Source organism: Lepus europaeus, chromosome 1, assembly GCF_033115175.1.
Source record: "Lepus europaeus isolate LE1 chromosome 1, mLepTim1.pri, whole genome shotgun sequence".
NCBI classification, from domain to species: Eukaryota; Metazoa; Chordata; class Mammalia; order Lagomorpha; family Leporidae; genus Lepus; species Lepus europaeus.
Window position 1 is genome coordinate 146,392,855 of NC_084827.1, and position 14,978 is coordinate 146,407,832.

Genomic DNA, 14,978 nt, shown 5'->3' on the forward strand with positions numbered 1-14,978 from the left:
GAAGGGGAAAAACGGCGCGTCCGTGTTCAGACCCAGTCAGTCCCGGGCGAGGGAAGGAGTTATGGACGGAAGGCTTCGGACCTTCCCTTTGGCAACACGCCAGAGTCCGAATCCCCAGGGCTCCCCTCAGGGGGCAGGGAGACATGCGGGTGGCCAGCCCCGCGCGTACGCGTCGCCTCACGTGTGCACACACTCGCCACACGCACACACACACGACGCGTCCCCTCACGTGTGTACACACACACACTCACACTCACCCCCCCCCACGTCCCCTCCGCCCCCGGGGGGCGGGTCTCTCGCTTTAAAGAGCAGACGGTCTCCGCGCAAACCCTGGCTCTCTAAGGCCCCGGGGGCCCGGGACCTGAGCTGCTCGCAGCCAATGGGCGCGGTGGAGCGGCTCGAGCGCGGCTGACGCTGCACCAATGGGCGCCCGCGGGGGGCGGGGGCAGCGGAGGAGACACTATTGTTGATGAGGAGCAGCCGCGGCGGCGACGGCTGCACCACCTCGTTGCTGCCTGCCGCGGCCCGCTCGCCCCCAGCACCTCGGAGCCCGGCTTCGTCGCCCCGTCGCGGGTGCCTTCCCTCCGGCCTCGGGAATCTGACCCCCGCACCCCGACAACAACAAAACCCCCCCGTCTCGCCCAGTCACCGGGGAGGGGGGGAGCCATGTCCCAGCGGGTGAGGCGCAATGGGTCCCCCACACCGGCCGGTTCCCTCGGGGGTGGCACGGTCGCCACGGCCGGGGGACCCGGGAGCCGCCTGCAGCCCATGAGGGCGACGGTTCCGTTCCAGCTGAAGCAGCAGCAGCAACATGGCAGCCCCACGCGGAGCAACGGCGGCGGCGGCGGCGGCGGCAACAACAACGGCGGCGCCTCAGGCCCCTCAGGCGGCAGCGGCGGCGGTGGCGGCGGTGGCGGCGGCGGCGGGGCCCCGCGCACCGCCTCACGCAGCACCAGCCCCACGCGCGGCGGCGGGAGCACGGCCGCGCGCACCAGCCCCACGGTGGCCACGCAGACGGGCGCGTCCGCGACGTCCACCCGCGGCACCAGCCCCACGCGCGGCGCCGCGCCGGGGGCTCGTGGGAGCCCCCCACGACCGCAGCCCCCTCCGCCGCTGCTGGGGACCGTGTCGTCGCCGTCCTCGTCGCCCACCCACCTGTGGCCTGGCGAGGTGAGCGCGGCCCCACCCCCAGCCCGTGTCCGGCACCGGAGGAGGTCCCCGGAGCAGAGCCGCGGCTCCCCGGAGAAGAGGAGCCCGAGTGCCCCGGTTTGCAAAGCAGGTGCGTGCCGGGGGCTGCGCGGCCCGGGGTGGGTGGTGGCGGGAAGGGGTCCGGGGCGTGCGGGGACTGCGGCGGTGCGGTGGAGCCCCGGCGGCCGGGGCGGGGCCGAAGCGACCCTGCCTCTCCCGGGCCGCCCAGCGCCCCCGCCGCCCCCGCCGCCCCGCGCGCGGCCCCCGCGGTGCAGGTTGCGCCGCTAGCCCTGTGCTTGGCCGATAGGTGTTAATTATAAACCCAGGGCGCGGGCCTCGGGCGGGTGACTGCCTGCTTTGCCTCGGGGGTGAGGCTAGCCGTGGTTAGTCACTTTGTTTTAATCCGAGCATGGCACATGTCAGCTGCTGAAGTCTGTCTGTTCCCCAAGACAGTTTCCGATCTGGGGGACCGACCGCATTGGCCGGGGCGGATTCGGATCGCCGGGGAGGCTGAAGTGTTTGCATTTCCTAAGACTTGATGGGTGGGGAGTCAGAAGTGAGAAGTTAGGCAGGGTTCCTTTGGAAGGTCTGTGGAATTCAGCTGCCCGTCTGGGACTATTCTGATAACGCTGGTTTTGTGTTTGGGAAGTGAAAAAAAGACAAAATCCAGGTTTCTCTCCCTCTTGTTGTTTTAGGGATCTGGCTTTTTTTTTTTTTTTTTTTTTTTTTTTTTTTTTTTTCCCCACTTTCTATATACCCCCGCAGCTTTCTTGGGAAAGATTCTGAATGGAGCTGTTGGGTTCCATTGGAATCATTCAAAAAGAGTACCTCAAGAGAAATTCAAGTCGTGAGAAGTGGAAAGGGCCAGGATTTGTCATCTGATTATCTTCATGTCAGAATCGAGTGGAAACAGAAACGAGTGATTTTTAGTTACGTATTGATTGTGCCAACGTACACCTTCGTCCCTAGGGAATTTCTGTTTAGACTGCTACGGGCAGAGTAGTTGGAAATTTTAGGAAGCTGAGTCCAGTACCTCCTAACCCAAGAAATCAGATGAAGTGATTTCTGAAATGGAAACAATAGAATGAATCTCACTTGACATTTGTTTCGTCGATGGTTTAAGATAGGATCTGGGAAATACAGAACATGCCAGAATCAGGTGTACTCAGCCTTTGCAGCTTCTCTTTAACCTGGGAAACAAAATTGCTTCAGTTTGCCTTTGAGCTGGAGCCGGCAAAGTGTATGGGATGGAGGGAAACAAGTACCGTTGAAGTGGCCGATAGAGGTGGGGTTCCTGGTATGCTGATGGAATCTAGCTACCCTGTCCGTTGTTTGACACTCAAAGCAGAGAAAGCTGAGAATAACTAGGTTAGGTGAATATTGGCAAAGTGTAGAGGAAGATGCTCTTTTTCTTTTCAGATGTGTGTATGTGTTATTGAAAAGCAGAGTGAAGGGGTGGGGGAGACAGAGAGACTGTGTATCTACTTGAAAAAGAGAGAGAGGGATAGAGAGATCCTCCATAGAGAGAGATCCCCCATTTGCTGGTTCACTCCCCAGGTGGCTGCAGTAGACAGGGCTGGGCCAGGTTGACGCCAGGAGCTTCTTCCAGGTTTCCCATGTGGATACAAGGGGCCCAAGCACTTGGCCCATCTTCTGCTCATTAGTAGGGAGGTAGATGGGAAGTGGAACACCCAGGACAGGAACCGGCGCCCGTATGGCATGGCTGTGTTGCAGGTAGGAGCTTTACCCACTACACCACAGTGCCAGCCCCACCAGACTCCCTTTCCGATTAAAGGGAGATTACCACTGTTTCTAGGTTTATGAAAAGTAAGATCCTTATAGAGAGGGGAAGAATCTACCTTATATACTTCTGTAAGTCTTCTGTGACTCAAATTCCAGTGTTTGTCTAGATCTGACTGCTGGCTTCCAGGTATCAGATGAGCTGGATCTCTAATGTTTGTTAGGGATCTGGTATCTCAGAGTTCTTAAGTTGGAGGTCTCAGGATCCGTGCCCAGTTGCTTTATTCCTTTTTTTTTTTTTTTAATTATTTATTTGAAAGAGAGAGAGAGAGAGAACGCACTCCCATGTTGGTATACTCCCCAAATGACTACATTGGCAGGGGCTGGGTCAGGCTGAAGCCAGGAGCCTGGAGCTTCTTTCAGGTCTCCTATGTGAGTGGCAGAGGCTCAAGAACTTGGGCCATCTTATGCTTTTCCTAGGCACATTAACAGGGAGCTGGATCAGAAGTGGAACAGCTGGGACTCAAACTGGCGTCCATATGGGATGTCAGTGTCTCAGGTGGCAGCTTGACCTGTTACGCCCAATCCCTGCTTTATTCTTCTGGGGTTAAAGCTAATCATTCATTGACTGATTCTGAACGTCCTTTTTTATTTTATCTTTTTAAATAACTATGAGGTAATCTAATTAGCATTTAGCTAGATTTATTGATTTATTTTAAAGGCAGAGTTAGAGAGAGACAGAGATCTTCCATCCATTGGTTCACTCCCCAAATAGTTACAATGACCAGGGCTGGGCCAGGCCGAAACCAGGAGCTTCTAGGTTTCCCACGTAGGTACAAAGGGCTCAAGCACTTGGGCGGACCTCTGCTGACTTCCCAGGTGCTTTAGCAGGGAGCTGGATGGGAAGTGGAACAGCTGGGACTTGAACTGGGACTTGAAATGACACCAGCATTGGCTTAACCTTCTATACCACAATGCTGGCCACTCTGACAGATATTTGAAACTTTCTAACATTGGTACCTGTCATTTCTCTATGGCCAAATGGTTTATTGCTAGAGAAGGAAAACTGGGCGAAGAGTTAACTGTGAAATTTATTTTTGTGGCTTCCTTCCTCTTACTTGAATTTGCTTTAATAAATTGTCAAATAGATATATTAAAAAGTAGAGATAAAATTATAATAACATAAAGGTTAAGAGAAAAGGGTTTGGGTAGACAGTTTGGATTTGATACCTGTTTTGCTGCTTAGAAGCTGGATGCTATGGGGAGGCCAATAACGTTCTGATCCTTAACTTTTTGTCTTTAAAATGGGTGATGATGATAGAGTTAATGATGGTAGGGATTAAATGAGAGAAAACTGAAAAATATTCAGCACATAGCACCTCTGTATAAAATTTGGCTAATGTAAGTCATTAGTTTTACTATGGTTTTATTGGGTATAGCATAAATTGGAAGTGTAATGAGTTTTCCTCGTTATGTGAAATTTTCTTTTTTAAATAAGTATAGTTTTATTTATTTTGTAATTACTGATTTTTCCCCAGAAACCTTTTATTTAAGGTATACAAATTTTATGCATTTCATATACAACTTTAGGAACATAGTGATTCTTCCCACTGTACCTGTCCTCCCGCCCGCACTCCCATCCTTCTTTCTCCTCCTCTCCTATTCCCATTCTTACTTTTTACTAAGAATGAACTTTATACACATAAAATTAACTCCATACTAAATAAAGAGTTGAGCAAAACGTATGAGAGAAAACTGTTTTTCAACAGTCAAGACAAGGGCTGTTCAAAGTCATCACATCTCAAAGTGTCAATTTCACTTCTATGGATTACTTTTTATTTTTTTTTAAAGATTTTATTTATTGGAAAGAGTTACACAGAGAGAGAAGGAGAAGCAGAGAGAGAGAGGTCTTCCATCTGCTGGTTCACTCCCCAGGTAGCTGCAACAGCCGGAGGTGTGCCAATCCGAAGCCAGGAGCCAGGAGCTTCTTCCTTGTTTCCCATGCGGGTACAGGGGCCCAAGGACTTGGGCCATCTTCCACTGCTTTCCCAGGCCATAGCAGAAAGCTGGATCGGAAGTGGTATAGCTGGGTCTCAAACTGGCGCCTATATAGGATCCCGGCGCTTCAGGCCAGGGCGTTAACCCGCTGCGCCACAGCACCGGCTCTGCTTTTTTTTTTTTTTTTTTTAAGGTTTATTTTTTATTTATTAGAAAGAGCTACAGAGAGAGGTAGAGACAGAGAAGTCTTCCATCCTCTGGTTCACTCCCCAGATGGCCACAATGGCCAGAGCTAGGCCAATCCGAAGCCAGGAGCCAGGAGCTTCTTCCAGGGCTTCCACGCATGTGCAGGGGCCCAAGGACTTGGGCCATCTTCCACTGCTTTCCCAGGCCATAGCAGAGAGCTGGATTGGAAGTGGAGCAGCCAGGACTCGAACCGGCACCCATATGGGATGCCGGCACTTCAGGCCAGGGCGTTAACCTGCTCTGCCACAGCACTGGCTCCTCTATGGATTGCTTTTTAGGTGCTCTATTATTGTTAGATCAGGGAGAACATAGTATTTGAACTTTTGGGACTGGCTTATTTCACTAAGTATAATGGTTTCCAGTTACATCCATTTTGTTGCAAATGACAAGATTTTCTTTCCTTTTTTTTACTGCTGGGTACCATTCTATGGTGTACATATCCCATAATTTCTTTATCAGGTCTTGAGTTGACAGACATTTGGGTTAATTCTATATCTTAGCTATTGTGAATTGAGCTGCAATAAACATGGGGATAGAGATAACGCTTCCATATACTGATTTCATTTCCCTTGGGTAAATTCCCAGAGTGGAATGGCTGAGTCATGTGGTGGGTCTATATTCAGATTTCTGAGGTATCTCCATAGTGTCTTCTACAGTGACTGTACCGGTTTACATTCCCACCAACAGTGAATTAGGTTGCCTTTTCCCTCACATCCTTGCCAGTCTTTGTTGTTTGTTGATTTCTGTATGGAAGCTGTTCTGAAGTGAGGTGAAACCTCATTGTGTGTGTGTGTGTGTGTGTGTTTGTAAGATTTAGTTATTTATTTGAAAGTCAGAGTTACACAGAGAGAGGAGAAGAAGAGGCAGAGAGAGAGAGAGAGAGAGAGAGATTGGTTGGTCGGTCGGTCGGTCAGTCGGTCTTCCATCCACTGGTTTACTCCCCAAATGCCGCAACAGCCAGAGCTGTGCTGACCTGATGCCAGGAGCTTCTTTCAGGTCTCCCATGCAGGTGCAGGGGCTCAAGAGCTTAGGCCATCTAGTACTGCTTTCCTAGGCCATAGCAGAGAGCTGGATCAGAAGTGGAGCAGCCAGGTCTCGAAAGAACTGGCACCCACATGGGATGCTGGCACTGTAGGTGGTGGCTTTATGTGCTATGCCATAGCACTGGCCAACTCATTTGGTTTTAATTTCCCTGAGGGCTAGTGATCCTGAGCATTTTTTCATGTGTCTCTTGGCCATTTGGATTTCCTCTTTTGAAAAATGAATGGGGCTGGCACTGTGGCATCGCGGGTAAAGCCACCGTCTGCAGTGCTGGCATCCTTATGGACACTGGTTTGAGTCCTGGCTGCTTCACTTCCCGCCCAGTTCTCCACTATGACCTGGGAAAGCAGTAGAAGAGGGCCCAACTCCTTGGGCCTCTGCACCCATGTGGGAGACCCAAAAGAAGCTCCTGGCTCCTGGCTTCAGATTGGCCCAGCTCTGGTCATTGCAGCCATCTGGGGAGTGAACCAGTGGATGGAGGACCTCTCTCTTTTTCTCTCTCTTTGCCTCTGCCTCTCTGTAACTCTGCCTTTCAAAGAAGTAAATACATCTTTTATTAAAAAAAATGCCTGTTTAAGTTCTTTGCCTATTTCTTAACTGGGTTGGTTGTTTTGTTGTTGTGAGTTTCTTGAGCTCTTTATATATTCTGGATATAAATCCCTTATCAATTGCACAGTTTACAAATATTTTATCCCATTCTGTTGGTTGCATCTTCTTTTGGTGTTTCTTTTGCATCTCAGAAGCCTCTCAATTTGATGTAATCTCATTGGTCGATTTTGTCTTTGTGCTTCTGGGGTCTTTTCCATGAATTCTTCCTATGCCAATATCTTGCAGGGTTTCCAGTGTTCTCTACTAATTTGATGGTTTTGGGTTGTCTTTGATCTAATTTGAATAGACTTTTGTGTAAGGTGTAAAGTGAGGATCTTGCTTCATACTTTTGCATGTGGAGATCCAGTTTTCCCAGCACTGTTTATCAAAAAGACTGTCCTTGCTCCAGCGATTGATATTAGCTCTTTTCTCAAAGATAAGTTGGGTGTAGATGCGTAGATTGATTTCTGTAGCTTCTGTTCTGTTCCATTGGTCTGTCCTCTGTTTTTATGCCAGTACTAGGCAGTTTTGCTTATTGTTTTGAAATTTGGTATTGTGATGTCTCTGGCTTTGTTTTTGTTGTATAAGATTGCTGTAGCTATTCAGGGTCTCCTGTGTTTCTGTATGAATTTGAGCATCATCTTTTCTGTATCTGAGAAGAATGTCTTTAATATTTTGATTAGTATCTCATTGAATCTGTAAATTTCTTTTGGACATTTTGATGATACTGATTCTTCCAATCCATGAACATGGAAGCTTTTTCCATTTTTTTGTGTCTTCTGTTTCTTTAATGTTTTGTAATTCTCGTTGTAGAGATCTTTGATGTCCTTAGTTAAATTTACTCCAAGTTATTTGATTTTTTTTTTGTAGCTATTGTGAATGGGATTGATCTTAGAAGTTCTTTCTCAGCCATGGCATTGTGTATACAAAGGCTGTTGATTTTTTTTTTTTTTTTTTGACAGGCAGAGTGGACAGTGAGAGAGAGAGACAGAGAGAAAGGTCTTCCTTCTGCCGTTGGTTCACCCTCCAATGGCCGCCGCGGTAGCGCGCTGCGGCCGGCGCACCGCGCTGTTCCGATGGCAGGAGTCAGGTGCTTCTCCTGGTCTCCCATGGGGTGCAGGACCCAAGGACTTGGGCCATCCTCCACTGCACTCCCTGGCCACAGCAGAGAGCTGGCCTGGAAGAGGGGCAACCGGGACAGGATCGGTGCCCCGACCGGGACTAGAACCCGGTGTGCCGGCGCTGCAAGGCGGAGGATTAGCCTGTTGAGCCACGGCGCCGGCCAGGCTGTTGATTTTTGTATGTTAATTTTATATCCTGCCACTTCACCAAACTCTTTTATGAATTCCAGTAGTCGCTTAGTGGAGTCTTTTGGATCCCCTATATATTGAATCATGTCATCTACAAATAGGGACTGTTTGACTTCCTCCTCCTGATTTGTATCCCTTTGATTTCTTTTTCTTGCCTAATGACTCTGGCTAAAACTTCCAGGACTATATTGAATAGTAATGGTGAGAGTGGGCGTTTTTGTCTGATTCTGGATCTTAGTGAGAATTCTTCCAACTTTTCACCATTCAATAGAATGCTGGCCATGGGTTTGTCATAAATTACCTTGAATGTGTGAAGGAATGTTCTTTCTATACCCAGTTTGCTTAGAAATGTCATCATAAAGGATATTATATTTGATCAAATGCTTTCTCTGCATCTTTTGAGATAATCATATGGTTTTTGTTCTTCAGTTTGTTAATGTGATGTATCACATTGATTTGCAAATATTGAGCCATCCCTGCATACCAGGGATAAATCCCACTTGATCCAGGTGAATGATCTTTCTGATGTGTTGTTTGATTTGATTGGCTAGTATTTTCTTGAGGATTTTTACATCTGTGTTCATCAGTGAAATTGGTCTGTAGTTCTTTTTCTCTTATATCTTTTTCAGGTTTAGGAATTAAGGTGATGCTGGCTTCATAGAAAGAGTTTGGGAGGATTCCTTCCCTTTAAATTGTTTTGAGTAGCTTGAGAAGAATTGGAGTTAGTTCTTCTATAAATGTCTGGTAGAATTGGGCATGAAACCAGGAGCATGTTGTTCAGTCTCCATGAGTTTAGAAATTCTCCATGTTCTAGAGATTCTTGAGTTGTTGATTTACATCTTCATTCCATTGTGGTCAGAAAAGGTGCATGGTATGATTTTTATTTTTTTCTGAATTTGCTAAGAATTGTTTTATGGTCTAGCATGTGGTCTATCCCAGAGAAAGTTCCAAGCACTGGTGAGAAGAATGTGTATTCTGCATCTGTAGGATGGAAAGTTCTGTAGCTATTCGTTAGGTCCATTTGGTCTGTGGTGTCAATGTCAATTAACTCTGTTTCCTTGCTGATTTTCTGTCTGGTTGATCTGTCCATTATTGAAAGTGGGGTATTGAAGTCCTCTATTGTTTTGGAGTCTATGTCTCCATTTAGATCCATTAACATTTCTTTTAAGTAGCCATGTTCCCTGTAATTTGGATGTGTATACATTTATTATAGTAATTCCTTCCTGTTGAATTGATCCCTTAATCATTACATAGTGACCTCAACAGTTTTTGTGTTAAAGTTTATTTTGTCTGGTATTAAGATGGTTACACCAGCTCTTTTTTGGTTTCTGTTAACATGCAATATCTTTTTCCATCCTTTCACTTTTAGTCTGCATGTATCTTTGTTGGTGAGATGTGTTTCTAGTCAGCACAAATAGAAGGGTTTTATTTTTAATCAATTCAGCCATTCTGTGTCTTAACTGGAGAGTTGAGGCCATTTACTTTCAAGGTGACTATTGATAAGTAATGACTTGGCCCTACCATTTTTCCCTGCATTGCCCTACAATGTTCCTATTGTTACTTTGGATTTCCTTTGTACTTTTACTGGGAGATTTTCTGCCTTTACCTTCTTTCTTAGTGATAACCATGTTTCTGTGTGTAATGCATCCTTAAGCATCTTTTGTAAGGCCGGAAGAGTGGTGACAAATTCTTTCAATTCCTGTTTGTTATGGAAGGTCTTTATTTCACCTTCATTCATAAATGAGAGCTTTGCAGGGTATAGTATTCTGAGTTGACAGTTTTTTTCTCTTAAGACTTGGACTATATCTCGCCATTCTCTCCTAGCCTGCAGGGTTTCTGATGAGAAGCCAGCTGTGAGTCAGATTGGAGATCCTCTGAAAGTAATCTGGGCATTTCTCTCATTTTTCTCCTGCCCATTTTAGAATCTTTTCTTTATGTTTTATATAGAGAGTTTGACTATAATGTGTTGTGCTGAGGATCTTTTCTGGTCATGTCTGTTAGGAGTACTATGTGCCTCCTGTGCTTGTACCTCCCTTTCTTTCTCCAAATTAGGGAAGTTCTCAGTAATTATCTAACTAAAAAGTTCTTCCAGTCCATTCTCTATTTCTACACTTTCAGGAACTCTTAAGGTTCATTAGTTGGGTTGTTTGATAGTATCCCATAAATCTCCAACACTGTTTTTTAGCTTTCTAATTTCTTATTTTTGGTCTCAATATCCAGAGATTTGTCGTCGTCATTGTCGTCTTCTTCTTCTTCTTTTTTTTTTTTTTTTGACATGCAGAGTTAGACAGTGGGAGAAACAGAGAGAAAGGTCTTCCTTCTGTTGGTTCACCCCCCAAATGGCCACTATGGCCAGTGCGCTGCTCCGATCCAAAGCCAGGAGCCAGGTGCTTCCTGCTGGTCTTCCATGCAGGTGCAGGGCCCAAGCACTTGGGCCATCCTCCACTGCCTTGTAGGGCCACAGCAGAGAGCTGTACTGGAAGAGGAGCAACCGGGACTAGAACCTGGGGTGCTGGCACTGCAGGCAAAGGATTAGCCTAGTGAGCTGCGGTGCCGGCCCCAGAGATTTGTCTTCTAACTTGGATATTTTTTATTCTGCCTCACTGAATCCGTTGTTAAGGCTTTCCACTGCATTTTTATTTGTTCTATTGAATTCTTCATTTTCAATATTTCGTTTTGACTTCAGTCTTTTTTTTTTTTTATAAAAGATTGATTTATTGATTTATTTATTTGAAAGGCAGAGTTACAAAGAGGCAGAGAGAGAGAGAGAGAGAGGCCTCCATCCGCTGGTTCACTCCCCAGATTGGCTGTGCCAATCTGAAACCAGAGCCAGGAGGGTCTCCCATGTGGGTGCAGGGGCCCAAGCACTTGGCCATTTTCCACTGCTTTCCCAGGCCATAGCAGAAAGCTGGACTGGAAGTGGAGCAGCTGGGACTCGAACCCATGCCTATATGGGATGCCAGCACTGCAGGATGCAGCTTTACCTGCTCTGCCACAGTGCTGGCCCCTTGATTTCTCTTTAAAATCTCAATTTCATGGGAAAAATTTTCATTTATGTCATGTGTAGATTTCTTTAATTTGTGAATTTGCTTCTGATTACTTCTAAGTAATCCCATGATCAATTTTTTGAATTCTGTTTTCTAGCATTCTGGCACATTCTAGATTGAAGTGTTGTTGCATTCCTTTGGGGGCACCATATTGTCTTCCTTATTCTTGTTTCTTGTATTCCTTAATTTATTTTTAGGAATGTGTGGAGATACTTTTGTTTGTTTGTTTTCCCCTGACAGCTTTTATCTTTGGACTATTACTCTGTGGCTTAGTGGTGTCTCTGCTCTTTCAGTTAAAACCCAGAGGCGTGTACTGCTTGTGGCCAGGGAGCTCTGTTCAGTGTTCCAGGGTGTGGGCAATGTCCAAGGTGACACCCAAGTGGGGCATGGTAAACCCCCCCCCCCTTTTTTTTTTAGAGGGCATTTTGATAAGCTCTCTTGGCATAGTCTTCACACTTACCTCCTCTCCTCCAAGGACACCAAGGCCCAGGCACGAGCCCCAGTGTGTACAGTATTCATCCAGACTGCTGCAAGAACCACACAAAGGATCCATGCGGTCCTTGGTGTGAGCACGGATCTCACGGCAGTGACCCTCACCAGGGAATTGGGGAAACCCGAGTGTGTGGAGCCACCCACAGTGACTGCCCAAAGACCAAGCCACATCCTGCACCCTTCCATGCAGCCACAGTGTTTTCACAGTCCCAGCACACAAGGTTCCCACAGTCACAAGCACCCAGCCTCCTGTCAGTTCTCCCAGCCAGACTCTCCACTGGTTGCTGGTGCAGCTATTATGTTATGTCCAAAATGGCGCCTGCCCTCTCTCTGCTGGTTACAGGATGCTGGTGCCTGGTGGTCAGGGAGAGAAATGTGCCCCCTTTTTTTACCTCTAGGTTGGCGGGTACACTGTCTTCCACAGGGTTCCAGGCTAGACTCATGACATGCTTTTCCTGCACTTTATCGCCAGTGTCTTGGGCTGCTGCGTTCTCGTCTCACTTCACTCTCCGAAGCTGTTGCTGAGGCTCTCAGCTGCTGGTGTCTTGAATTGTGTGTGTCCACACCCTTAATGTAGACCCACAGTGTCCCTCTAATTTGCGTGGAGTTTCCTCTGCAGTTTTCTCCGTAACTCTTCACTGAGATAGCACTCCCCACTTTTTTCCAACTATCTTCCCTAGCCTAGAGCAGTAAGCTCTCTCCCTTTTCCACCATCTTGGAATCCTCAAGTAGTTAACTCACTTTTAAGTCGTTATTTATTTGAGAGAAAGACAGAGTGAGTTCCCATCAACTGATTCACTCTCCAAATGCCCTCAGTGTCCAGAATTGTGCCAGCCCAAAGTCAGGAGCTGGGAATTCTCCAGGTCTCCCATGTGTGTGGGAGGAACCCAACTACCTGAGCCATCAGCATTGCCTCCTAGTATCTGTGCCAGCAGGAAGCTGGGGTTAGGATCCAGACATAAGTATTGAACCCAGACACTCTAACATAGTCCGTGGACATCTTTACTAGAGCAAAACATGCCCCATGGTTTATTTTTATTTTTTAAAAATTTATTTTATTTTATTTATTTGAAAGAGTTGCAGAGAGAGGTAGAGACAGAGAGGTCTTCTATCCACTGATTCACTCCCCAGATGGCCCAACGGCTGGAGCTGCACCGATCCGAAGCCAGGAGCTTCTTCTAGGTCTCCCACATGGGTGTAGGACCCAAGGGCTTAGGCCATCTTCTACTGCTATCCCAGGCCATAGCAGAGAGATGGATCAGAAGTGGAACAGCTGGGACACGAACCAGTGCCCATATGGGGTGCTGGCACTGCAGGCCAGGGCTTTAACCCGCTGTGCCACAGCGCCGGCGCCTATTTTTATTTTTGAATGATAATTATATGTACATTTATGGAGTATATGTCTCAATACCTGTATATATGGATTGAGGAATTATCAAATCAAGATAATTGTTTAGATGTCATCTCAAATACTTCTCTCTGTTGTGGGAACATTTAAAATGCATTCGTTTAGCTATTTTGAGATAGACAATACATTATTTTTAACTGTAGTCATCCCCATACTTTGCCCTATGCCTTTCCCATTTTGTTCTTCCGAAGTTCTTTATAATAAACTGGAAAATGTAAGTGAATTGTTGCTGAGTTTTGTGAACCATTCAGGCAAATTATCAAACCTTAGGAGATGGTTGTGGAAACCAGATTTATAGCTGGTTGATCATAAAAGTACATGTGGCCAAGACATGTGATTAGCTTCTTAAGTGTGAGGCAGTCTTGTGGGACTGAGCTGTTAAACTGTGGAATCTGTGCCAACTGGGTTTTTAGGGTCAGAACTGAATTGTTGAACTTCCATTTGGTGTTCAGAAAACTGGGGAATTGGTGGTTGGTATTGGAGAACCCCAAGATACTATTTAAAAATGCAGATCTTTAGACCCTGCTCTTAGCCTTGGAAGGTCCCTTCTGCACTCCCCAGTGATTTTGCTCTACTCTAAATTAAAAATTGTTGCTTGAGCCTTCAAGGAAAAAGGTTTTAAAACTCTTCATTAGAGAGATACTTGCATAGTGTTTGTATGTTATTCCTGCAGTGTGGCCGACATGTGGATAGCAAAGTATGTTCTTAATGATTTTCCCCTTACCTTTTTTTTTTTTTTTAAAGATTGATTGATTGATTTGAAAGGCCGAATGACAGAGAGACAGATGTTGCATCTGCTGATTTCACTGCCAAAATGAGTGCAACAACCTGGGTTGGGTCAGGCTGAAGCAAGAGTTGGTATTCCACCCACGTATCCCGTGTTGGTTGTAGTGGCCTAAGCACTTGCACCATCATTTACTGTTTTCAGGTTCATTAGCAGGGAACTGGATAGGAAACAGCAGTTGGAGCTCAAGTGGGCTCCAGTATGAGATAGAAGCAGCAGCCTTAACCCCCTGTGGCACAATGCTAGCTGTCCTTATATTTTAAGTTGTATATGAATTTTGTTTATTGGAGTGGGGAGTGTGCCAGTGGCAGCAAAAGGATGAACTTCTTTGGACTAATAAAAGAATCAGGAATGAGGGTACTAGAACTTCATTTTGTCTTTGATGTCTGCTTTCTAGTACATTGTGAAGTACACAGCTCTATGAATTGAGTGTTTCTCTAATATTTGGAGCAAGGCTGCTAATTTTACACCTTCAGGGGAATCCTTTTGATTTGTGATGTCTGTATTTTATAATTGAAAATAAGGCAAAGTAGAACCTTATTCATAATTCTTCACTTTGGCCTGTGGATTTATATTTAATTAAGTTCAATTCTGTAAGTCTGATTGAACTACTCTACCTGTTGTTAACTGTTTTAAAGATGTTAAAAAACACAAGGAACTCTAGAGACACTCAAACTAGCCACGTAAGATAGTTATGTAGTATATAACAGTAAATGCTCTGAGATCACTGAGAGTCAATAATTCTATAGGACAGAAGTATAGAACTTCTCTTAGGATGTGGCATTAGATTTGGGTTGAAAAGGGAGAAACAAAACTTTGCAGTTGGAACTTAGAGGTGTGAAAAATCAACCCATGATATTCAGTCCTGTATGACTTAAAAGAGTATAGGATGTTGAGAGGAGAAAAGGAGCAGTAGAAAAAGAGAATGGAAAAGTAAATTTTCCGAGTGGCCTTGAGTAGAATGTGTGAATTAGAATATATTCCATGGTTAATAGTATGAGGTTCTGTGTTACCATGGAGCTGGGGTGCCAGAGTTTAGATCCTGATAGCATTACCTGCCATTCATTTACCAGCTGTTAACTTTAGGTGAGTTCACTTAACCTGAAAAAGGAGGTATTGCTAATATTTACAATAGA

The 14,978-nt window shown here is 46.0% G+C and overlaps 1 protein-coding gene across 1 annotated transcript in view; it reads left to right on the plus strand.

Annotated features, from left to right (window-relative positions):
* Window positions 1-507: 507 nt before the first annotated feature.
* The window catches only part of FAM117B (family with sequence similarity 117 member B), a 105,978-nt gene continuing 91,507 nt past the window's right edge, over window positions 508-14,978 (plus strand). Inside the window, exon 1 of the mRNA XM_062190054.1 lies at window positions 508-1,279. Coding sequence (XP_062046038.1) covers window positions 667-1,279 — 613 coding nt within the window. The 5' untranslated portion in view covers window positions 508-666. The remainder of the gene's footprint in view (window positions 1,280-14,978) is intronic.